Below are 24,044 nucleotides of genomic sequence, written 5' to 3' on the forward strand. Positions count from 1 at the left end.
ACATCATGCCTTTAACAAAGGCACAAATTAGTTCTCAATGTGGCCAAAACATAAATATCTTTAACACACAAAACAAATATCATCTCAAGAAAACCTCAATTGATTTGGTAGCTTTAAAAGTGGAAAAGGCTTCGTTTCTCTAATAAATACAGTTGCTGTATTCCCCAGTAGAAACTCCAACGTATCACGTGTCCACCTAACGGAGCTCCAGTTAGAAAACGTGGTTATCGTTTGCTTGTGGGAGTTGTAGTACGATTTAGCCCAACTCACCATTAACATTTGCAAAAGCAAACTACAAGTCCCAGAACTGACAACGCGGAAGTAGCGTAACAAAACACCGCCAGGCTACAACACACCACGGTCGAAGAAAGATGTCTCACGCTGGAAAAAAGAGAAAATTGGATAAAAACCGCCAAGACAGACTTTATTTCGATAGCTATTCTGATGTTACTATCCACGAGGAAATGATAGCTGACCACGTCCGAACCAACACCTACCGAACGGCGATACATAGGAACAGTGAGTCAATTCGGGGGAAAGTTGTACTGGACGTCGGGGCAGGAACCGGCGTTTTGAGCATCTTTTGTGCTCAAGCTGGTGCTCTGAAAGTGTACGCAGTTGAGGCCTGTTCCATAGCCGAGCAGGCTGAGCAAATAGTGAAACACAACAATTTGGAGGACAGAATAGAGGTAATTCGAGGAACAGTGGAGACTGTGGACCTTCCGGAGAAGGTAGATGTGATAGTAAGCGAGTGGATGGGTTACGCTCTCCTGCACGAGTCCATGCTCAACTCGGTGCTCTACGCACGCGACAAGTGGCTGAAGCCCGACGGCATCATTCTGCCGAACAAAGCCGAACTCTACATCGCGCCCATGTGTGACCCGGTGGCTGAGGACCGCTTGCATTTCTGGTACACCGTTAAGGACAAGTACGGCGTAGATATGTCGTGCATGTACGACTTCGCCCGGAAATGTGTAATGAACTCTGACATCACGGTGAACACGGTGACCGTGGAGGACGTGCTCTCCCACCCGGCCCGCTTCGCTGAAATCGACTTGCACACTGTCACCGTGGAGGAGCTGCGGTCGGTGAAGGGTCAGTTCAGCTGCGAGTCATTTGGCTCGGCGGCAGTGAACGCCTTCTGTGTTTTCTTCACGGTGACTTTTCCCTGCCCAGATAAACTGCAGCCCATCGTGCTTTCCACGTCTCCGTTCAAACCGGAGACCCACTGGAAGCAGGCGGTGCTGTATCTCGGCGGTGCGGTGGAAGTGGTGCAGGACACCCCGGTTACCGGGGAGGTTAGCATGTATCCCTCGGAGGGAAGCGCCAGGCATATATGTATCCACGTCGACTACACTATAGGAGAAGAAAAAAGACAAGCCAAGACTTTTTCCATCCCTGACTGGAGCGCTGAGGCTCAGCCGTAGTGTGGTTTCAAAATGAAGTGATAGTCAGCTCACCGAAATAAAGTTCTTTGAGTATTATCTGTCATTGAGATTAGCAGTTCTGCTCAATGTGATCTTCCGCAAGTAGAGCACCAATAATGTTTTTGACTCGCCTGGTATACTGTTACTGTAAGATTTAAGAAGTATAAAATAACACGTGGCTTAAAGGCCTACACATGCAATGACTCAGGAGTCTGGACTCGCTTCTCGAGGCCGAAGCCTGAAAACAGTTTTGTTGATTGTTTTTAGACTCGAATACAAAGTTAATGTTCGAGTTAATGTGAACTGCCATCCACAGTTTTGAGTTTGTTGTTTTTATGCTTGTTTTTGAACCTAATAAACGGCTGCTATGGGAGTTGAAAAATGCAAAGCTGCAGAAGCCTCTGTGTGAAGTGTCTTTGTGGATTTGACTGCCTTTGTTTTTTTTGTACTGCTTAACCGGGTAACCGTCTTAACAGCAGTTACTATCACAAAGTACTGCAGTGCTTATGGGCTGCAATAAATTATGTGCAATATCCATTCACCATCAGGTGGTGTTCTGAGTTAACATGTTGAAAATGTTAGATAATTGGGGTAAAAATACTCAGAATCATAAGAATTTGTTGCTTATGTTATTAGGCAAAGCAAGGCGAGTTTATTTGTAGAGCACAATTTGTACACAAGGCAATTCAAAGTGCTTTACAGCTACTTAAAATCACAAGAAGGCAATAAAATCATTCCATAAAACATGATAATAATCAATAACTAAAAGCAAAGAGTGCAGATAAAATACTTTCAGTTGTCATATGCAAGCTAAATGGAACTGTTCAGAAGAATAGACAAAAACAGCAGATTCTTGTAACTGAAGCTGGAACTGTCATTTAGAGAGGTCAAATGAAAATCATTAATGATTTATTTATCTTTATTTATTTTATTTTTTTTAAAAAGGGGGGTTTGTAATACTTTTTTAATACTCAATGCATTTGAAATCACTGCCTCCTGGAACTGTACGGGAGTAGATTAAAGGGATTTATCGCTCCTGTAAGCAGCATGAAGCAACTGCACAAAACACTGCCCAATTCATTTTTGGAGTCTTATCAAAAATGCTGCGTTCAGTGAGCGTTAGACCAGTATGTTCATGTAAAGCAGCTGCAGTCAGCTTGGAAAGTGCCACGCTTTTGACTTTCTCCGATATTTAATGAAGCACCAAACTGGCTCATTATTTTTGGCTAAAAATTAGGTTACACCGTTGACAGATAACAGGAACTCGACATGCGCATTCTCCAAAACACCAGTATAATGTTGGCATGATGAAGTGGTTCCTTTCTTGCTACATGAATTTAAAATTGAAGTGGGTGTCACTGAAACATTTATAGTCCCTACTTAAATTAACAGAAAATCATGAGTGATGTGATTTCTGGTTAAATGACACATAGTTCAAAGTCATTATCCAGGAAGTGACTCATGAATATTTTTGACAGGTCTGTTACAAGGTGTTTGATTCAAGTTTGTTCACCTCTGCTCGGAAAGAAGCAAGTGCGTGTGCTCTCTGTGTCCCTTACAGAGCAAATGGGGATTGAAGAAGTTAAGAAAACATAACAGATAGTAGTCAGTCAAAGAGTAAAATCTTTCTTTTATTATTCAAAAGGGCCGTCGCACAACTTTATTCCAGAAGAAGAAGAAGCAAAAATGTTTAAAGGGACACTATGTAATTTCTTCCCCCATCTAGTGGTGCAATTTTATTTTGCAAAGTTGAATGAATTTGCTCTCTAGCGCCTCACGTTTTCAAATGTGCGCTGCAACTTCTTGAACTACGGCAAGCGGAATGTGTCAAGATTCAAGAAGCTATAGCTTCAGACTCAAGGTCCATACAAACAAAAAGAAATCAAGACACACAGTACAAAGGATTACATAACACACATACAACAACACTATGAATACAGATGACAGATAACATGTCAGATAACATAACATCTCCTTTGGTGTGCAAGCAATGCAATTAGTCATATTCCGGGAGTTACCGGAAGTGACGTTGACGCAGCGTTAGCATTAGCCTGTGTTAGCAATAGGAGCATTAGCAGCGGTAAATAAACTCCCGGTAAACTTACAAACTTTCTAATGCCTCGTTTTGTGAGCTAAGAGCCTATGTGTACTACGGCAGAAGTTTGGTAACAATCAATGCATTATTAGTGGGATCATTTACGAGATAAAATCTATTTAGCATTTTTTTTTTTTAAACTTTATTAGTAAATCAACAAAATAACAGTTTACAAATGTGAGCATAACGCCAAAAAGAAGATATCCAGGGGGAGCATAGGAATAATAATAAAAAGAAGAAGATGATGCACTTACAAAAAGAAAGCTAATGAACACAAAGACATGTGCCAAGGAATAAAATCTATTTAGCATTAGCGGCTGTAATAAGCCATTTGGCGGAAATGACGTCACAATGACGTCATTTCTGCTTCGAAGTCGCGATTCGAAGTGCTTTATGTCCCTCTCGGCACTTCGTCATTTTTCATAGAGCGGAAGGACATGGCAGCCTCCATAGAGCTTACCTGCTCTATGTAGATACAGACAAGTTATTCTTCACTCAGGAGGATAAGTGAGATTTTTGACAGAGATCATTTTACACCAATGAGAACTAACTTATGAATGAATATGTTGATTTGAGCTAATAAATGACTTAATTTATTACATAGTGTCCCTTTAAATACTACAGAACTGCTAACTGCTGGAGAGAAATCTCAACTTACCTGTCACTGTGAAAAAAAATACTTATTTCTATTTTAACTGAAGCCTGGGATCATAACTGTAATGTACAGTTTTCAGCTATTTTTGTAGTGTTTTTTTGTAGTTTTTTTTCCTTATGGAATATTGTGTTACTCGCAGGTCAAAGCAAGGACAACATGTTGCTTCAACCTTTATGTAACTAAAGTAGATACCGTGGACTCTGCCGGTTGGCACGCTGAAATCAAGCCAGCCATAAGGTGAGGTTAAGCATTAAAACCTTGTCTGCGTTTTCTTTTTCTTGAGGAAAAAAAAAAAAGAGTCTAGGGGTTTGAATCACAGAATAATCCCTCTGCCTGGAATCTTTCTACCTCGGTTTTTACACTCCCCAACATAATCCGTCCTCATTGGTTTCCAGTTTTCAGCATTTGTACTTACACAACAGTATGATACATCCACTTAGATTCGTGAGAATCGAGCTGCTGCTGATGAGTTTTCCCCACCCAACATGACCTAAAATATGGTGTTCAGCACTATTTGGAACCAATTCTCTTACGAACATAAATCATCACAAGGTATGGTGTCCACAAATTGAGGTCATTGTCGGCTGGTTTGGGATGAAAGCGAATAATGCCTGAAGAACATTCCGAACCATAGTTGTAAAGTTTGTGTTTTTCATTCTTTTTGACACCTTAATTCCACATCCTGACATGCCGCATCGGCAGATGTTGTTTTGAGAATGTAAGTTTTCAGCTTCACTTCTACTAAAATCTACGAGTATGGAACCTACCACATGACATATAGGTGTCGGTTTTTGCATGTTATCTCCAGCAGCACGTATTATACCAGACCTCACGGTGTTGATCCGAAGTTTTCTGGCTGTCTTATTTCAGCCTGCTCGGAAGCTGAGGTCAGTGCTTTCCAGCTCACGGAGGCCGCATGAAATAAATGTAGACCGTGTCTGTCGCTGCATTCTACCTACAAAGAGGATGTGTCAGCAAGAAGATATCCGACCGTTTTCATGCTGCTCTCTGAGCACCAGTTACTGCCATCGGGGAGGAGGGCTCGAATGCCACATTTTTGTTTGAGATCTTGAAACTTTTTCATCCCTCCTTGAATAAGAAAATAAGAAAAATAAGAAGAAAATAAGAATAAGAAATTTTAGTGGATGAAATGATACGTATTTATGTGTTTCCAGTTGCAGCCTTTCTATGCATTTTTTTCCTCTGCTGTAGGTTTTTATCTATATTATATCAGTGCAGGGGTTTTTTCCCCCCTTCTTATAAAGCATCTTTTTTGATAACTGTGTTCTTAGATATGTGTCCCTGTAGCTGTCTCACTCTGTCTTCGTAAGCCTCTGTCTCTCTTTCTTTCAAACATAAATCTCTCGCATTTTAGTCTTATCCTAATATTATCTGTCAAAGGAATTGGGGGAAACTGGGTCTCGCTCGGTTCCAAAATGGGAATGTGAGGTGAGTCTTAAAGAGATAGTTCGCCTCTTTTGACATGAACCTGTATGACATCCCATATTAGCAATATCATTTATGAACATTGACTTACCCCCTGCTGCGTCCTGTGAGCCGAGTTCCAGCCTCGTTTTGGCATTGACGAAGGTAGTCCGGCTAGTTGGCTGGGGCCACAAAAATAAAGCGTTTTGATTCTCAAAACAATATGCGTTCAAAAGAGTAATACATTTGCATCACAAAATCGTTCATCCAGAAAAAGTCAGACCTCACAATCGCTTGGCGCTATTTTCTCTCTACCTTTGTATCACTGCGTGCTGTGTAGACCGAGCAGACCGAAGAGCAGACCGAGCAGTCCTCTGCTTCCGAGCAGTAAACACCGTAACAGGTGCAGCTATCGGCAGGTGGCTGCACGCATTGATATGAAGGTCGAGAGAAAATAGCGCCAAGCGATTGTGAGGTCTGACTTTGTCTGGATGAACGATTTTGTGACCCAAATGTATTACTCTTTTGAACGCATATTGTTTTGAGAATCAAAACGCTTTATTTTTGTGGACCCAGCCAACTAGCCGGACTACCTTCGTCAATGCCAAAACGAGGCTGGAACTCAGCTCACAGGCAGAGGCGCACCTTGTCAACAGGCAAGGCAGGCAACTGCTTGGAGCCCCGAGCCACTAGGGGGCCCCCGAGAGCTGAGGTGCATTCAATCAAAGATTGTCTAGTTACTTTATAAACAATGTATAAATATCTCAAACAGTGGCGAACGTTCGTGGTGAACATGTTTTCTTTGAACAGTTAAATTTAAATGATTTAGTCAAAGATTGTCTAGTTAACATGCCATTCTATAATTCCATAATTGCATTATTGACTTCGTCAAACTCACGTCAAGTTCCACTGTAGGCTATGTTCGCGGAGAACTAGCCCCTCAGAGTGTTTGCGATTGTTGGCAACGTTCGCCGGAAATTCAAGGCTAGTGGAAAATAAAAAAACATTTGATTTTTTTGCTTGGGGCCCCCACAGACTCTAGAATCGCCACTGCTCACAGGACGCAGCGGGGGGTAAGTCAAACTTAATAAATGAGATTGCTAGTACTCTGGCTTCCTCCCCCTGTCCAAAAACATTCATGTTAGGCTAATTGGTGTCTCTTAAATTGTCCTTAGGAGTGAGTGTGAGCGCGCGTGTGTGTGTGTGTGTGTGTGTGTGTGTGTGTGTGTGTGTGTGTGTGGTTGTTTGTCTCGTTTGTCTCTGTGCAGCCCTGTGATAGACTGGCGGCCCCCTGGACAGGCCGATGACCGCTGGGATAGGCTCCAGCCCCCCCGCGACCCGACCGACGGATTCAGCGGGTATAGAAAATGGATGGATGGATGGATATTGCTAGTATGGGATGTCATACAGCTTCATGTCAAAAGAGGCGAACTATCCCTTTAAGACAAAAAATAAATAAATCCACTCAAAATAAATTCCACGCTTGCTTGCTGCTGGCCTAGTGTGCACCTGCACTGGCTCAATATCGTCTCAGCGTCCACGGGTACCTGGAAAGAAAGAAAGCCCTGCAGGCAGAACAAAGGAGGGTGTCCAGAGAATGGAAATGTCAAATGCTGTGAAGGCAGCCACTGTCAAGTCAGGTCCAGAATCACCCTCTCGCATGCATGGCCACTCTCGCCTGGTAGATGCTAAACTAATTGTGATCCATTCCTGCCTGAAATGATTTGGAGACCATTAGAAACAAGTGTTGAGACTTGAAATGGGATTATTTGTGTTGTATCGCACAGCAATTTAGGAGCCAATCAATAGAGCGTGTGCTTAATCTAACCGATTTCAAGACTCGTTCACTGGAGGGGCTGGTGAACAACACACGGCGACAGCAGAGTGCAGAACTCACCCAACGGGAGTCACAACGTATGCAGCTCTCTGCCAATTTCTTGCTGTGACTCTTGAAATAAAGCAACAAAGTATGTCGCAAATAAGTTGCATTCTCCTCGCTCTCTTTTCTCGTTAACCTCCATGTGCGTATATATGACATTATTGTTGTCATTGATTTTATGCTTTTAGTTCTTCGTTTTTCCCACAGAAGATATCCCTGGCCTGGTGTTTTTGCTTGCTTGTGTCATTGTCGTGTCCTCTCATGGCCGCCTTTTGTTGGCCTCTCCGCTGTCTCTGGCCGTCCCATGCAGGCCTAGGACAGGGGACCGAATCAAAGCAAAGATTGGTTTTCCTAAGCTAGGCTTCTTAGGAACTGTAATTTATACTATTTGGATACATTTATAATGAATTTGACTGAATTGGAATATAACAGATATGGACTGTGCTTAATTGGGCTTGTATTGAACTTCATTACTTTTTCTTTAACGTGCCTTACGATGGCTTTTGTTGGGACGTGACTTCAATTGAGTATCACACTGTGTGGTCTGTGGCACAGTTTTCTAACCCCAGCCAGCCATGTATTTTTTAACATCTAAACCTAAGAATGTGCATTAATTTTAACTTTATTCTCATTACCCTTCCTACTTGCGGATCGGGGTGAAGTAGAAAATTAATTGTTGAAGTCTAGCAAGACAAGAAAAGTGAAATGACTAAAGGAGAAGATCATGCTTGATGGGATTTGAACCAGTAGTCTATCAGCAGTCTCATCACGGCATTGCTGATAGATTGTAATGTGACAACGTTGTCATTTGCAGCAGCAGCTGCGGAGACGTCATCAGCAGCTCGACAGGAGCCATATCTCAGCAGAGAGCTGAAGCAGGAAAAAGTTGCTGTCACACAATTTTCCTGCCTTTATTGTGAAATTGTTCCATATTTTTGTCGCGAGCAAACATCCATATTTTACTCTCTTTCATGAGATCCCATTGGAATTGGTGCAATAATAAAACGTGTGATAATGAGAAATTCCCTAGTGCACCATGTTATAGAATCACTGACTGCTCTGGGATTGGCATGCCAGGCAGCCGGGGCCAGTCGTCTAGTTTCTGTGACTATTATTTAAAGACTGCATAAAATCAAAACATCAAAACAACTGAAAATTGACTTTTGTCTTAACCAAAATATCCAATCACATTTTTTTTTTAATATTCCTTGCAATAACTTTTCAACTAAAAGGGCGTAAAACAATTTCATCTCTCGGCCGGCAAAATTAAAAGTGAAAATCTGACACCAAAATTAACGATTTGGTATTATCTCATGTCCTTATTTCAGACTGGCAAAAACTCTTGTAAAAAGGATGAAAAACATTTGCGATCCTCTACAAATATCCCCGCTAATCTTTGAATATCTAATAGACCTCCTGATTTTCATTATTTTGCAGCAATTTCAGCACAAGCCCGCCCGGCATTCCTGCCGGAGGCCATATTTATGGGTCTTAGCATTCTTCAGCAGGCTGAAATCTTTCTGAAATCTCTCCCACTTCATTACAGAGAAGCTGCTCCTTGTCATGGTGTGATAACATCGCTGTTGCAAACTATCTTGGTTTCTTCCATGAAACTGGGTGAAAAGCAGTATGTTTTTCCACTGCGTGCCTTTTAACAAACTCTGACTTCTGTCGCTCTTAAATCTTATTGATTGCCAGGCACCATGGAGTTCTGAAAGAGTAATCGATGACGGTGATTTTCTGGTTTCCTACTTCAACCTTACTTTCTACAGGCGGCCGACAAGATGATATATTTAAGATGTGCATGCAAAAAATTGTGTACTCATATTTCTTAAGTCCTGGCATGGCTGGAAGACAATGTGAGAAAATAATCTCGGCTTCCCGGTATGTGGGTTTGGTGTGACAATGATGATACGTGTTTGTCCGTGAGCTGTCAGCAGGCAGAAGGATGCGAACACAGCGTGCGGCTCCTCACATCTCTGTTGACCACAGTAGGAACCTCCTTTAGCTTGTTTTACAAGGCCCCTATTGCTCTGAAGATTTTTCGGAATGATACTTTGCTCGACGCCCGCACAAACAGCAGCAGCACACACAGAAGGACGAAGCGATTTCAGGGAAAATTGTAGGATTTTTACCGTGTCACGGGGAAAAAAAATGGGTTACCAGTCAAAAATTCCAAGCACACTTTTTTTTTTTTCCCGGAAAGCGACTGATCTCAAGGTATTACCGGTTAAATCAAACGCTGTCGTTGTAAAGAGCTCCTTTCAGTCCCTTCAACAATTAGTTTCTGTTCATTTTGTTTTTTTTGTGTAACCAGATCAACATACGTCTCAAATCTCTCCATGTGTGTCTAAATCCTTACCTTCCGCCAACAGACAAAAACAGGGAAATCTCTGACAATTTTTCCTCAGAGCTGTCTTTTTTTTTGTTTTGTTTTTTCACCCAGTTGCGGCTATAACCTGACTGGACTCTGGTTGCACACAGAATGTCTAATTGTGGCCTCCCATTCATCCTTGTATGCTAATCACACCAAGAATAAGCCAATAGGATTCAATTCCCACTGTCGGTTACTGTAACCAATATTTCTGTCAGCATATCCTGTGAGGACAAATTAGGAGCATGTTATTGACAAAAAGCTAATTTGGTAGAACAGCAGGCCAGACCATTTGTCATCATGATCATTAGGGACAGGAACTGACCCATGTGCCTACTGCTCAACCCCAAAATAACTCTGCCCCAGTGTGCTGTTTGTTCGTTTATATTTGTTCCTCGACAGTAATAAAAGCGTACACTTATTCAAATGAGAAACAGTATTTATTCTACCCCTGAGCTGAAAATCTCAGCCCACAAAGCCACTGCCTATCAGAAATGCATCCAGATGAAAGCACTGAGGCGTGACTTCATGGACGGACATGCGCGCGCACGCACACACACATGCACAGACACAGCACAACAAGGACAGGATCTGGACGATGCCTGTTAAGAAAGTAAATCCCAAATCACTCGCAGAGGCACGTAAATCTGAACGGGATGGCCCCGATTCACAATCAGCCCGAGGCAGGCGACTCTCGGCCTGTGAGCAAAGTACAAATCCACCAAACTGTGCGGCCGCATCGCATCGCCTCCCCCCCTCCTCCTCCCCACTAATCCGTTTTCAATCATGCACTTTTTGGATTATACCTCTATGTAATTCTTCTCAGGTATTGTTTTATAACTTAATATTATATTTCAATTTAGGCGAGTTGGGTTATGGGTTTAGGACACGGTGCAGGATTGGATAAGCAGCAGAGGTCTGCGAACAGCAGATTGGAACGGAGTGTTAGTGGCAGGCTGAAAGGAGCGTGATAAACCTTTGACTCCAAGTGCAAATAGAGCAGGTGCGTGTACCGGGGGGGGGGGCTGACCTGATTCAGTCTTTCTGAGGCATTCTGCACTGAGGTATGACCCCTGCATTGGCCCTGACACTCACAAAATAACACACCTTACAAGCAAAGTGTGAACACTTTTCATTGTTAGTCACAGGAATTAGTTGATCTGCCTTGTCCATATCGTGCCACGTTAATTTCTCTCCTCACCTCTTTGAAACCTTCCGCCCTGTTTGACATTGTGAACTAACATGATCGGTACAGCTTTATGTCTCATGGCATTACCCTTTTAGTGTATATGATAATAGTTAACACTTAGGAACCTTGAAATAGAGATTAGATGGAAAATGTTTCCATCTATATTCACGAAAAGTAACCAGAGTAAAGCGTCACCGTACTGACTCTCCGGCACTGTATTATCAGTAGAGATCTGATTTGTCCTAAATTCATGCTGCAGCATAACAACAACTTCAAACACACATTCAAAATGTCCAGGCAAAAAAGGTCTGTGTTTGGAGGCTGCTGGGGTTTGGTGGTAGAGTTACAGACACGACTGTCAACCAGGAGATTCAATTAGTCTCCAGTCTGACCTTTTTTTTTTAAGCTACAACCATTCATCTAAAGCGTAAAGTCGCTTTTTTGCATCCGGTTTCAGTTGTTGTTTGCTCAGATGTGGACATTTAAATCTACACTGTTTGGTATTAAACCAACAATCTCATCAAGTCTACTGCCAGACGATAATGTTGTTATAATATTCTTTAGGTGTTATCTATGCTTATAGGTCAAAGGGTACATGCTGTGCCTACTGGTTCATATCATGAATCCTCATTTCGATATGTCAACAAGGCAGAGAAGCCTAAACCAAGAACTTTTTTTTAACCAAAGAGTTGTGACGCATAAACAACAAGTGAGACCAAAAGAAGTGTCAAACTGGAGTCCTAAGGTTGAAAGCACTGCACATACATCTCCAGGATGGTTGGGTAGCTCGAATCGTCTATCAGTAAAAAGAATGGGACAACATTCGCCTCCCAAAGGTGCAGACGAGTGTTGCTACCAGAGGTAACCGCCCCCCCCGTCCCAAACTTATTGAGACAACCAAGATGCGTCCATAAAATTCAAGATGAGCTAAAATTTTTCATTAAATCGTAAACATTTGATATGTTTTCTATGTTCTGTGAATAAGATATTAGTTTGTGAAATTTGCAAATGATCAAATTATTTTTCTTGTAACATTCTACACAGCATTCCGACGTGTTTGGAATTTAAGTTGGACTATGTTTTGTTGTGTGGACAAACATAATCCCAGTGTTACATGTTTTCTGGTGACCCTGGGCTCTCTTACTTTGCAGGGTTGCTTGCCCTTGCTGCTTCTTGCCCTATGCTCCATGACACAGTTGCATTTCACCACATAAAAGCCCATTCAGCCTGAGCTTAAACGCAGTCCTCCTTTGTGTTTATATCTACTGTCCCCTCCTCTCTCCACCAACTCAACTAACAAACCTTCTTCCGGATAAAGGCAACATTACCCTCCATCGAACAGGTGCAAAAATTCAATAGCTCTGCGCCTGGCGTCCGCCGGGCTTTGCCCATCAATTTTCTAATAACCATCAGATCTGACGAGGCGGGGGGAGTTGGCAAAACACAACAATGGAAGTGAGATGGTGAGAGACATGGCTGCATGATCAGGAGTCTCTCAGCCAAAGAGCTGCTGACTGAACCCACTGATGCGTCTCAAGGCGCGCTAGTCGTTCTACACCTGGAGCATCTCTGAATAAACATCCTCTACAACATTCATGCATCCTCCTTCTATTGTCATTGCTGACCTCCGGCACATCTCATTCGACACTGTCCCTCCTTGTGTTAGCACACACAGTTTATTCACTGGTCTTTACATTACGGTCATTTTACAGACACTTTTATCCAAAGCGACTTACAAGGTAGGCAACGTGGGGTTCAGTGTCTTGCCCAAGGGCACTTCGACATGTAGCCCGGGGAAGCCAAGGGTCGAACCACCGACCTTCCGATTGGTGGGCGACTGCTCTTCCTCCTGAGCTACAGCCGCCTCCGTCTTCAATTACCAGTGGTCTCTGGCTTTATTCCCACTGAGTACATGCAAGTGCAGTCTGCTTGCATCTCGTGTTTTAGGGCCTTGAAGGAAAGAAAGAAGCTCCAAAATTCTGACGAGGAGCTTCAGAAATGTACTGTGTGTGAACATTTTATGCCACGTCTTTGTATCGAGTCAATAAAGGGGAATTAAATGTGCTCTTTGCTAGCTCTCCTGGGTGCTTTCTTCTATCTTGTCGCCGAGTGAATTGAAAAAAAAAAAAAAAAGGTTCATGGCAGAAAAGTTACCCTTGGGCTCACAGAGAGGGGGAAAGAGAAAAGGCAGCTGTGTGAGGAGCCGTCTCCACAGCTGAGGCAGTCTGTACTCTGTCTCTCACCTTTACATTATCAAAGTGAAAGATGAATCAACAATGACTCAACCAATGAGGTTTCTGACTCATGTGGTGCTTCGGAAGCCCATACTTTCAGCTGTAACTTAAAAAGAATGGAAACTAGTGAGTAATTGACATGCTATTTGAAGTTGTATGAATTCCACAGTAACTTGCTTATGCCTCGTCCATTCCAAGCAACTGTGCATGAGTCAGGTGCCCTGATCCTCAGCTCATTTTCTGCAGATAGAGGTGGTTAAAAATCATGCTTCTCATCTTGTACTTTCATGCCCTTTTGTAAAACTATCAAGTTCAGTGGCCACCCCTTACAACACACGTGTAAAACAGCCCACAGAAATAGTGTACATTTAGAAACAGTATTTACATTATTTGGAGGAGAATTAATTAGTCTTTTCTACATGCGATATCTTAACCCCATAGTTTGTGCAGTTACACTCGTCCAACAGGCTTTCCCAATCAACTCTCCAGAGGCTCTGCAGCGCTTAACGAGATTTTAATGTTATCACGTGGCTATTCAAAGAATAATATGTCTCACTTCTCATGACGAGAAAAGTCCGTTCCAAAAAGAAGAAAAAAAAACCAATGCATTAAACATGTTTCTGTTCATTGTAACATTCTGGTGCTTAGCGCGGGCTTCAGAGAAGAATTCAACTTCAGGTGAAAGCCAACTGACAAACCCTCACCGCCTCATTGTGTCTGAGAGCAGCGAGTCTGGTCACTCTCAGCCGTCTGAGGGTCTTTCGGTGGAGCCACTCGGACTCTTAGCCGCTTCTTTTTCTCCAACTCCCCCCCCCCCCCCCCCCCCAAGAAAATTAATTTCAACATTTTCATTCCAAATAGGAATATTTTTTCAACTGTGAAACCTTCACCCCTGTGCTGTGCTTCAGCTCTCTGAAGCTCTCCTTCAATTCCCGGGAGCGACGGAGACAATCGGGCGGTCGCCTGCACGCCGACTCTCCAGTGACTGCACCTCGCAAAGATGTCCCGTTTTAAGGCGGATTTATCGGGCTGCAACAGGCTGCGCGACTGGCTGTTTTTCGACGGCTTGAGGCACTGAAAAACCAAGGTGAGAGGCTCAAAACATCTGATTTCTTCCGATTTAATTCATCTCCAAGTGGATGGCGTGGCGCGTAAAGTTTTGAAGCTTCGCTGCGACGCACACCGACAGGGTGGCCACATTGTGCCTCGCGTCGAGAGAAAGTAAGCCGAACATATTTTTTTCTTGCAATTTAACTGTGTGTGATCTCACCCTGAACCGCGTTGTACCTTTTCTGACCTGTCCTGTGCACGGGAACGTACTAATCAACGCAAGCATCACCTTTGTTGCTCGAACCAACAAGGAGTCAGGAGTCAGATGCCGGCTGGATGCTCTCTGAAAGGTGTTTTAACACGTTCCTTGAGCAAATATCAGCGCTATTCACCTGAAGACAGTATTAAGGACAAATGGAGTGTCATGGGCGCACAAACCTGATTTCCATATCTAAATCGAATCAAATAAGTCATGCTATCTGACGATAATATCAAAAAAGAAAACCTCTCTGACGCATTTGTTTAATTTCTTCCAATATCCTGGAATAAAACAAGCCTTAAAAAAGTGAAAGCGATGCGCCTGGGGGGGATGGAGGGGCCCTTCTTGGCCCTTTTTAGAGGCTGTACACATTCAGCTGAGTAGAGGGGTTGCCAAAGCTGCGGTGACTCTTCCCAACACTTTGCTCCCACCTCGCTGTCACTCTTTGTGATAATCATTTAAGATGTGAGCTTGTGGGGAAACTCAAGACCTCCTCCTTCAACGTTTTTTTAATTTATTGCCCAGTAACGCATGGCTGACTGAACCATCGATCCCCAATTATTTTAAACGTATATGCGTTGTATACTGAATAAATAAATAAAAATAAATAAATAAATAAATAAATATATATATATAGCCTAGCCTAAATGTAGGTATATATGTATATAATAGGCTACATACATATATATTGCAACAACAGTGTGGGTTTCATATTCTAAAAAATAAAAAGAGGGATTTTGGAACACCCTTCTTACATTAAAATGACTGAATGAAGTGCGTAAAGATTATTACTTAATACAATTAATCTTTAGAATGTGCCATATATGACACGTTCCCTCCAAATGCCAACATATTTTTCCCCTAAAATCTTAGATTTATTTATATTTTTTGCTTGGATGCAGTAATTCCTTCGAGGCCACTAACGCGCGGATTTGCTGGGAATAGTCGGCGCGCCTCTTGAGAACTCCGCTGAAAGATGTTCAACTCCTCCCTTCAGAGTTTGTCCCGAAAGAGGATGGCGCGTGTGGTGGGTGGGTTGTAGGCGAGCTGGAGCTGAGCCGGAAGGGGGGGGGGGGGGGGGACCATAGGTGCATGCGTGTGTGCGAGTGTGTATGTGTGCTAAAGAAAAGGGGGTGTGTGGAGGAAAACAAGCTGAGTGTGCGTCTCGTCTAATAGAGCCTAGGAGCGCATTATCTTCCCTGTCATCTCCGTCTGGGCGGTTGGTGCTGCTCCGTGCCGGGGAGGCGGCCACGAAAAGATGCGTTGATGCGCGCGGATATCCTCAGCAGCCGAGACTAATTGGCGTGATTCATGTCCCCGTTGAGTGGCCGAAGCCTATTCATAGCCAAGGAGAAGGAGAGGAAGGGGAGAGTGGGGAGGAGATCCGCACGCAGGAGTCTTTTGGAAATGAAGGACTTGTGAGCAGGACGGAAAAAGGAGGATTGCACGCCAGTGGGTCAAAGTTTCTTTTGCTGTAGTGTTTTTTTTCTTCTTCTGCTCAGATTGACGCCGTAATGGAATGCCACTTGGGGGAGACAGGATGATGGACACTTTGGCACCACAGCTTTTGTCCAGAAATCCGTCCGTTTCCAGCAGGCGCGGTGCTGAGCGAGCCCTCAGGACGGCGATCAGTCATTTGTTTTGAAGTGGCAGGAAAATCCCGCTGTTGATTGAGACGGGTGTGAGGGGGGGGAGGGATGGTGCGCGCAGCGATTTCTCAAGAGACCGACGTGCGTGCTCATCACATTCCCGTTAAGGAGCGCACCTTAAAGAGCTTCATTCTACGGTCATTTTCATTCCTCTGCTCTGAACTTGTTGAGCGGCTTTAAAGAACAGGTTGGGACTGGGGAGTACCCGGTCTGAGAGGGGGATTCGAGACATGTAAGTTTTCCCTTTGTTTGTGAAGTTTGTGTTGAATCGTAAATCAAACACTCCTGCGTAAAAATGACCTTTCACTGGCTCTGGCTTGGATAAATTGTGGGTTTTTGTTTTTCAGACACACTTATTAACGTGTAGAAGTGAAGCGACCTCGAATGCATCCTAAACCATATCCTCAGGTCATTTTTAAAAGCGCCCCCTTGTGGAACCCATTACCAAATCTCTTCCTACTATTTCTACAATGCATAATTCCATTTGAGACGCTCTTTAGCCAGTCAGCCTGCCTCTAAGGAGCAGTTAGATTTGTTTTGGCGTATACTTTAAGTGTCCTCCACTTTTTCAGCCAAACCAGGTTTCATCCTTGCTTTCAGCTGTAAAGTCCAATAAGTTAGACCTCAGGTTTGGTATCCAGATGTGCAGGCTTCTTTGTCATAATCTGAATGTTTTTTTTACCTTTGCCTTGACTTGGATGAGACCTAACAATAAAGTGTGCAAGAAAAGCAGGTTACAGCTGATCACACACAGGACTGACCAGCCTGCGTTTACAGTCTGAATATGATTGATCATACATTAACAGTTCCAATCACTGGTAATTTGACTGATTAATGACTGTGATTGCAGTCTGCTTTCATTTCTTTACTCGGCCTGTGAAATAAAAGCATGCCTTCCAGCCTTCTCACGATATTGTCAGCTTGAGAGATCTACCTGCTTGAGTGCATTCTCGGTGGCTAGAGTGGACGTTTAGAGCATCCAGACATGTCACTGTGGTTGCAGAATAGTGTGTCAGCAGCCTTTTAGGAAAAGTGTCTTTAATAATGCAAAAGGTGTTCCTGTGTCGCGCGTGTTCGGTGGCGAGGAGCGCCACACAAGGAGGGAGGGCTCACTGGAGGCCCTGTTTAATGCTGAGGAACTAACACCCGAGGGTGTTGAGTTTGATTCGGCGCTGCACAGTCACCCTGTCACACTGCACGAGGGAAGCCGAGGTGGATGGAGCCGGGAAGAGGGAGTGATATGTGGCAGATGCAGCTGGTGGAGGCAAGTGGAGCATGTCTGCAGCAGTCAAGGCCTTGCAAGCGTTTAGAGGCCTGACTTATCTGGGGGAGGCTGGAAGCAGCTGCGTCCTGCGAGCTGAATTGTGGATTTTTACATGAACGGGGGGAGAGGCTTCTCACACGTGAGCAATTAGACTTCTAAGCTTATGAAATTCATAGAGAGAAACTGAAGTGAGAAATGTGAGGCTCAAACGTCCTGTGTGTTTCATAGAAAAGTATTTTTAGTGCCAGAGGTGGAAAACAATTCCCAGTGCAAGCTCACTTTCTTTTTTTTTTCCTGCCAAAATGTTACGCTAACCTTTTGAGCAGTGCATCGGTGGGTTGTTCTGAAACGGCCCACCCTTCCCAGACACGCAGTCACTTGAACCAGCTGTCAGCACTCCACGCAGTTGCTACCTGTCGTCATTATTAAAAGATCCCAAGCCTGCCAATTGAAGTCGCCGTCATTTTTAGAAGTGGAAATGAGTGCTAAGTGACGGACTGACTTGGAGGCAGGCCCCAGGGTGATGCATCATAGGGATGCTCGCCGCTGGCTGTCATGTTTACGCGACCCTACTTCACTCTCCGTATGTTTATTCATGAGGACGAGCAGCGGCCCTATTGGTAGGTTGTTAATAGGCAAGATTAGGGGTTCTGGAAAGGCAGGCGGTGAAATCTGGTGAATGAAAACAGGCAGGAGGCCTTCATTTTACTGAGGCCAAGCCAGCTTCTGTCTTTATCTATCTTTCATCTCGCTCTGACTGTCTGTCCTCCTGTCCTCCTCCACCTTTCTCTCTCCTGCTCTTTTGTTTCTCTTTTAGTGAAGCGCTGGTGGGGAATTTGAAACGGGCAAGATGAAAGTAGGAAGAGACAGGACAGGCAGGTCCAGATATTGCCCTTGAAAGTGCATAAAATGTGTGAAATTAAAACTGAAATGAGGGAAAACAGTCCTGATATCAGTGGTCACCTTATAAATATTCCACCGTACTCTGGCCTAAGCCCTCCCACTCAGAGTTAAAGTTGGCTGTTTTTTTTACATTCAGGAACTTTATTGCTTAGTAATGTGGGTCTTTCTGGGTAGATGATTGGAGAGAGATTAGGATGTGACAGTCTTGTGAACAACTAAAACTGCAGTCTGGAGCAGTTGGCACCACACAGCCAACAGCAGGAGAAAACGCTGAGCCCACACAAACCACTGGTCAAGAAAAATAGAGCAATCAATATGAGTAAAAATTGGAAAGAGCAGGGATTGGAAAGGAACTGGATGGGGAAAAAAAAAAAAAAAAACTTAAGCGAGAAAACAGAAGTGGAACAAGTGGGAGAGTCAGGCAGTGAATGAAAAATGTGTCCCCTCATTAATTTCTCTGATGACATGATTTACCGGAGAGTCCTACTGGTAGCTAAGAGTGCTTCTTTTCTGATTTGGAGGAACGTCGAGTCACGCTCGAGTGGCCTCATGGATGAAATGAAAGCGGACGCCAGGGGTTTCTCAGCCCCAGAGGCAGGCGAGCTGTCTGATGCAAAGTGTGGCAGCTGAGGTGACCTCACCCAGCAGCCCCGTCCCAGTTCCACCTGGCCCTGTGAAAGATTCATGTGTCTAAAAGTAAAAGCTTGCAGGTTGCAGCGTCGACCCGCAGCCCTGCTGTCGTTTCAGACAGGCTGTAAGTTCTTGAGTTCTTGCCTCACGAAGTGGTCGACTGTCTGTGGTTTAGAAGCACGACGAGGGACTCTATTGAATCATGGTCTTCTTGTATTGTTGGTATTTATTAAGTGGTTGTCAGGTAGAATAATTTTACATTTTCATTTTCAGTATTTCTAAGAAAGAAAAAAAAAAAAAAAAAATATATATATATATATATATATATATATATATATATATATATATATATATATATATATACTATATATACATATATATACATACTATATATTATATATATACTATACTATATATAAATATATATATATATATATTTTTTTTTTACTTGGAAAAGTCCCTAAAACAGAATATAAATAAACCTTATAAAACTTTTTGTGGTGTGTAGTACACACACACAAACTGTTCTCCCCACGACTTCGGGGCGGCCTCCTTCAGCCTCGTGTGGCATGCTGTGTGGCATCTGCTTTCAGCGTCCTGTCTGAAAAATTCCACGTCTTCAGCCTGAAAAGCTTTTTGGTTGGTGTGCCCATATGTTCGGGATCTTTGAAATCATTTCCAGGGAGTTTTCGACGCTGAATCTGAGCGTTCACCTCTGCGGTCGTAAAAAACCATCACAACGTGCTTTGGTGTTCCTCCCTGTTGGCAGTCGCACATGCCCAAGCCATGACTGAAGCTGCTTCTTTTTTTTTTCTCCTTCACCTCACTTTCCTCTAGCCTTCCGTCTTGATCGAAGGTTGTTTTCGGTTTCATCACGTCGTTGCACTTTGTTTGATGATTTCACCGCTTCCTTCTCGGATCTTTATGTGCGCTGCAGGTGGCCTGTCTGTTTTCGAGGGCTGCCGGGGGTTCGCGGGTGGCTGTGAATCCTTTGAGGCTCTGCTCACGAAGCCTTCTCTTGATTGTTTGCTAGGAAGCGCACGCTGGAGACTCTTGTCTATGATGTGTGGTTAGAAGGACAATTTTCTTCACCATGCAAACAAATTTCTGCTTACCTATGAGAGCCGTGCCCCTCGGCCCACCGGGGTTGTTTTCAGTTCTGTCATTTTAAAATGCACCCCCCCTTGTGATTTTTACAAACCAGCTGCCATTTTTTATGACTCCGACATGTTGCTCTGATATTATCTTGCACTGGCGTCTCACACATAAGTATTTCTATTTTGGGCTTAAAATGTAGTCAAGTCAAACCCCAAAGGCTTGGTACTTTAATGTAGTATCTATTAATTTATTCTGCTATTCTATTTCAAATGTGCAGCGAGGAGCAGTGCAAACAAAAAATGTCTCCAAATACTTTCTTTCTGGACTCTATTTAGAAACATTATTCAGAAAGTATAAATACTTTAATAATGTTTAATAACTGTTTTTACTTTTGCCTATGATTAAACTTTCTGCAACTTTACAGCTCAATACTTCTTTTAATGGTTTCATACTCTCATGCACGGATACGGTACCATGCCAAGGTCTTGAGCCTCCCTTTATTTCTTTGAATTACTAGTAAATGGGAAATAAGTGCAGTGCATGCAAACATAAGTTTTTGTGCAATTCTGACAAGTTTGACAGTCAAGATTTCATGTGAGCACATTTATTCTTTATCACAGCCTGAACCCCCTTAGACAAGCTTTCTTGTAATCTCTTTCAGTCATCTTCAGGAATAGTTCTCCAGGCTTCTTGAAGGACATGCCAAAGCTCTTCTTTGGATGCCGGCTGCCTTTTTGTTCTATTTTTTAGCAAGACGTCCCACACTGCTTCAATAATGTTGAGGTCTGAGCTCTGGTGAGGATTCATCCCTGCATAAGAATTGTTGCCACTGATTCTCAGTCCTGTTCTTGTCATTTGGCATGGCTCAGCCTTTTCTCCATGTTTCTCTTCCTTAAGAACGGCTTCTTGACAGCCACACATCCATGGAGACCGTTCTGTTTAGGTTACAGTGAACAGTAGATGGATCAAATGAAGGTCCACATGCATCTTTTGGGTTCCGTGTCGGGTCTTTGCTCGATTATTTCCTATTTCTTAAGGACATCACTTTCAGCCACTGTTCATCTGCTGGTGACTTTAATCCTGAGATATACCATGTTTTTGGCTGACAGCTCTTTGGGAATCACCTTGTTGGTAGAAAAATACAATTTTTTTTGTCTGTCAAACTGTGTTAATTTGGGTTTATTTTTATTTTTTTGGTAGATGCAACTAAAGAAATGGGAACAAATGATCAAACTGCTAGTAACAACGTGCTTAAAGGTACACTTTAAGATTGGTTCTATGCAAAGTTGTCTGTTAGGGGCTTTTTTTAAACTTATGTGGTTCACGGGCCACAGATACAAGAACTTTGAAATCCCCTCTGAAAGGCTGAGGAACTATTGCTAAAAAGCGACTTTAAAAGAAAGTTTGGCCCATTGGAAGTCAAACTTTTTTGTGAGAAGTGGCACAAGACTTTTGCACAGTTCTGTGAATAACACTTTTAGAATGTATCCTTTTATCTGTGCTCATTTTAATTTTAGCATTTTAATGCACAGTAATTGAAAGACAAATATATGTTTTTAAGTTTTAACAAATTCATTTTTCTAAGTCACTCTTTCTTCACCCCAGCAACCTCCCACTGTTCCTGGAATTGTTTATCACTCTCTGCCTATAATGCTGTGTATATATATATATATATATATATATTTATATTTATATATATATATATAATATTCTTGGGGATGGAATAATTTCAGACTTCCTGCTATCGTGCCTCCTCTCATGTCTTCAGACCTTGATCGATGGGGAAGGAAGCAGCCTGCCCCAAAATAAACCTTTTTCTCACTTAAAATGCATGTCCACACTTCATCCATCTGCTCTCCTCTTCCCTCCCTCACCTCGCCTCCTCGGGGCGACAGAGGGTTATAAGCAGCGAGTGATGAGAGGGAAGGGCTGCTGTGTCCAGGGTGGCGGAGCAGTAACGACCCCGCTTTTGTGATTGTATTGCTTGTTATCGACGCCCTCGCCACTGCTTGTTGTCTCATTACCCGTGACTCAAACCACTCTTTATCCAGAGGCTGAGTGTAACCCCCCCCCCCCCCCACACACACACACACACACATACATCTGGCCATTTCTTTAGTCTCCTTCTTAACACGGTAATATTATGTCTCTTAATGGGAACAGGGAGCTCTGTGCCAAGAGTTCCTCCGGATAATTGGCTGCTTCCTCACCTGCTGACATCTCCGCCGTTGACATTCTTACATTTTACATTCAAGGTGCTTCATTTCTTCTCCCCATTTGAACCTCTTTTTCCTTTCTCTGTCCCCTGACTCGCAATGCTTGCTCTTGCATTTTTCTGTACTGATTCTACATTGTCGACTTTGGCTAAATTCAATCCCCCAGCTTCCGATGCAAATTGTTGATGATGCTCATTTCGAGTCGTGCGAAGGATTTTTCTTTTGCGCTAGAAAAAAAGGCTTTGAAGTTCCTATCAATTTATTTGAGCTGGATTTGGAGGCAATAATCATATCGTATAATCTCAGAATTTCTCCCCTTTACCTGTCTGCCTTTTATTGAGTTACATCATTAAATGTTTCACCACTGGGGGTCTTGGTGTGCCGCTGAGGCTCTGCCCCTGACCTTGGCTGATTTACAATCAATCAACCGCAGAAACAGCCTATAGATGCATTAAATTGACATTTTAAAAGGCAAATAAAAATAGCATTATTTCCACAATCCTCATATGTACATGTGACTGTTGTTCACATGTGACTTTTACAGAGGACCCTTCCTCTGCGCATCACAGCTCCTCGTCTGCACGTTATCTCTGCTTTTATAATGAAGACAGTCATGTGAACGTAATTTTTTTCCCTCATTAGTCCTCAGGTGGACGTATTACATGTGAATGCAACCCTGAGTGTGTTTACGTCTCGTCTTTCTCACACTCGTATTGCACTTGTGTCATCTCACAGCTCCTGTTCTGCAGCTTTTTTTTTTTAAACACCCTGTCACCTCCGATAATTCTTATACCGTGGATATGGTTTGTTAATGTATTCCAATTTCACTGATATTAGTGATATTCATTTTTTTATAATCCTACTATAGATCCAGCCAAATCTTATCTGAACTAATCTTATATAATTTAATGTCAATTTGAATCAATTAGCAATATGTTTGAAAGAGCCCTGTTTGCACTGTGTACCTTTTAGGTCTTATTGTTGACTGACGTGGAAATGGTGCAAACTGACAGATTAAGTCCCCTTGAAAATTTCCTCTAGTCTGTCCCTTCTGTCTCCAACTCTGGTTTCCATGACTCACTCTTAGGCAGGTTGATGTTTGACAGCAGGAAGCCTTCCCATTATTCCAGCCACGGCCTTGGTTACCTGGCTCGCCGTGGCTCATTGCCACGATACCAAGGTGTATACTGGTCCATGGCAACCTAATTTCGAAGGTCAATTCTACAACTAGATTTGAGAAGGTCAATGAAATAAGCATTTCAAAAAATGCAGGCAATCGGGAAATTAACGCTGGTATGTTTAAGCTGGCATTTCAAGAGCAAGACCAAGACCCACAATAGTTGGGAGTTATAGATGGATGCACTGTAGCGTGTGAAATAAATCACTGCATATGATGTACTGCTGAGGCTGCTGCCGTGGGCAGATTTACCACTTCAGGGACTGCTTTAAAACTTGAATGTTGTCACAACCTGTTAATATAGGACTGCTTTGTGGTAAAATGCACAGTGGGACAATACGACCACTTTTTGTTGCTAAAGTGAAACCCTTCTGCCTGTGTTTTGTCCTTCTATAATAATTCATCTGAAAGCCAGTGATTGATTAATGGATTACATAACTGTGAAACTGCAGCGTCACTGTCTTTCAAAATCTCTCCAGTCCCCAAAAGAATCAAACAGAAAAAGAAAAATACCTCTCGC

General features: G+C 43.0%; 2 protein-coding genes across 5 annotated transcripts in view; both read left to right on the forward strand.

The window, feature by feature from the left end:
* The first annotated feature begins 320 nt into the window (after positions 1–320).
* On the forward strand, positions 321–1,815 carry prmt6 (protein arginine methyltransferase 6). Its single transcript, XM_075452242.1, has one exon. The coding sequence runs from the start codon at positions 372–374 to the stop codon at positions 1,425–1,427; it is 1,056 nt and encodes a 351-aa protein (XP_075308357.1). The 5' UTR covers positions 321–371; the 3' UTR covers positions 1,428–1,815.
* A 12,295-nt stretch (positions 1,816–14,110) lies between these two features.
* ntng1a (netrin g1a) overlaps positions 14,111–24,044 on the forward strand; it is a 133,234-nt gene continuing 123,300 nt past the window's right edge. For 3 of the 4 annotated variants that reach the window (XM_075452440.1, XM_075452438.1, XM_075452441.1), the window contains exon 1: positions 15,757–16,468. The gene's annotated coding sequence lies outside the window, so the exon portion shown is untranslated. Of the gene's footprint in view, positions 14,366–15,756; positions 16,469–24,044 lie in introns of those variants that run through there. The other variant, XM_075452439.1, reaches the window with a different exon arrangement.

The sequence above is a fragment of the Odontesthes bonariensis genome, chromosome 20, assembly GCF_027942865.1.
Source record: "Odontesthes bonariensis isolate fOdoBon6 chromosome 20, fOdoBon6.hap1, whole genome shotgun sequence".
NCBI classification, from domain to species: domain Eukaryota; kingdom Metazoa; phylum Chordata; class Actinopteri; order Atheriniformes; family Atherinopsidae; genus Odontesthes; species Odontesthes bonariensis.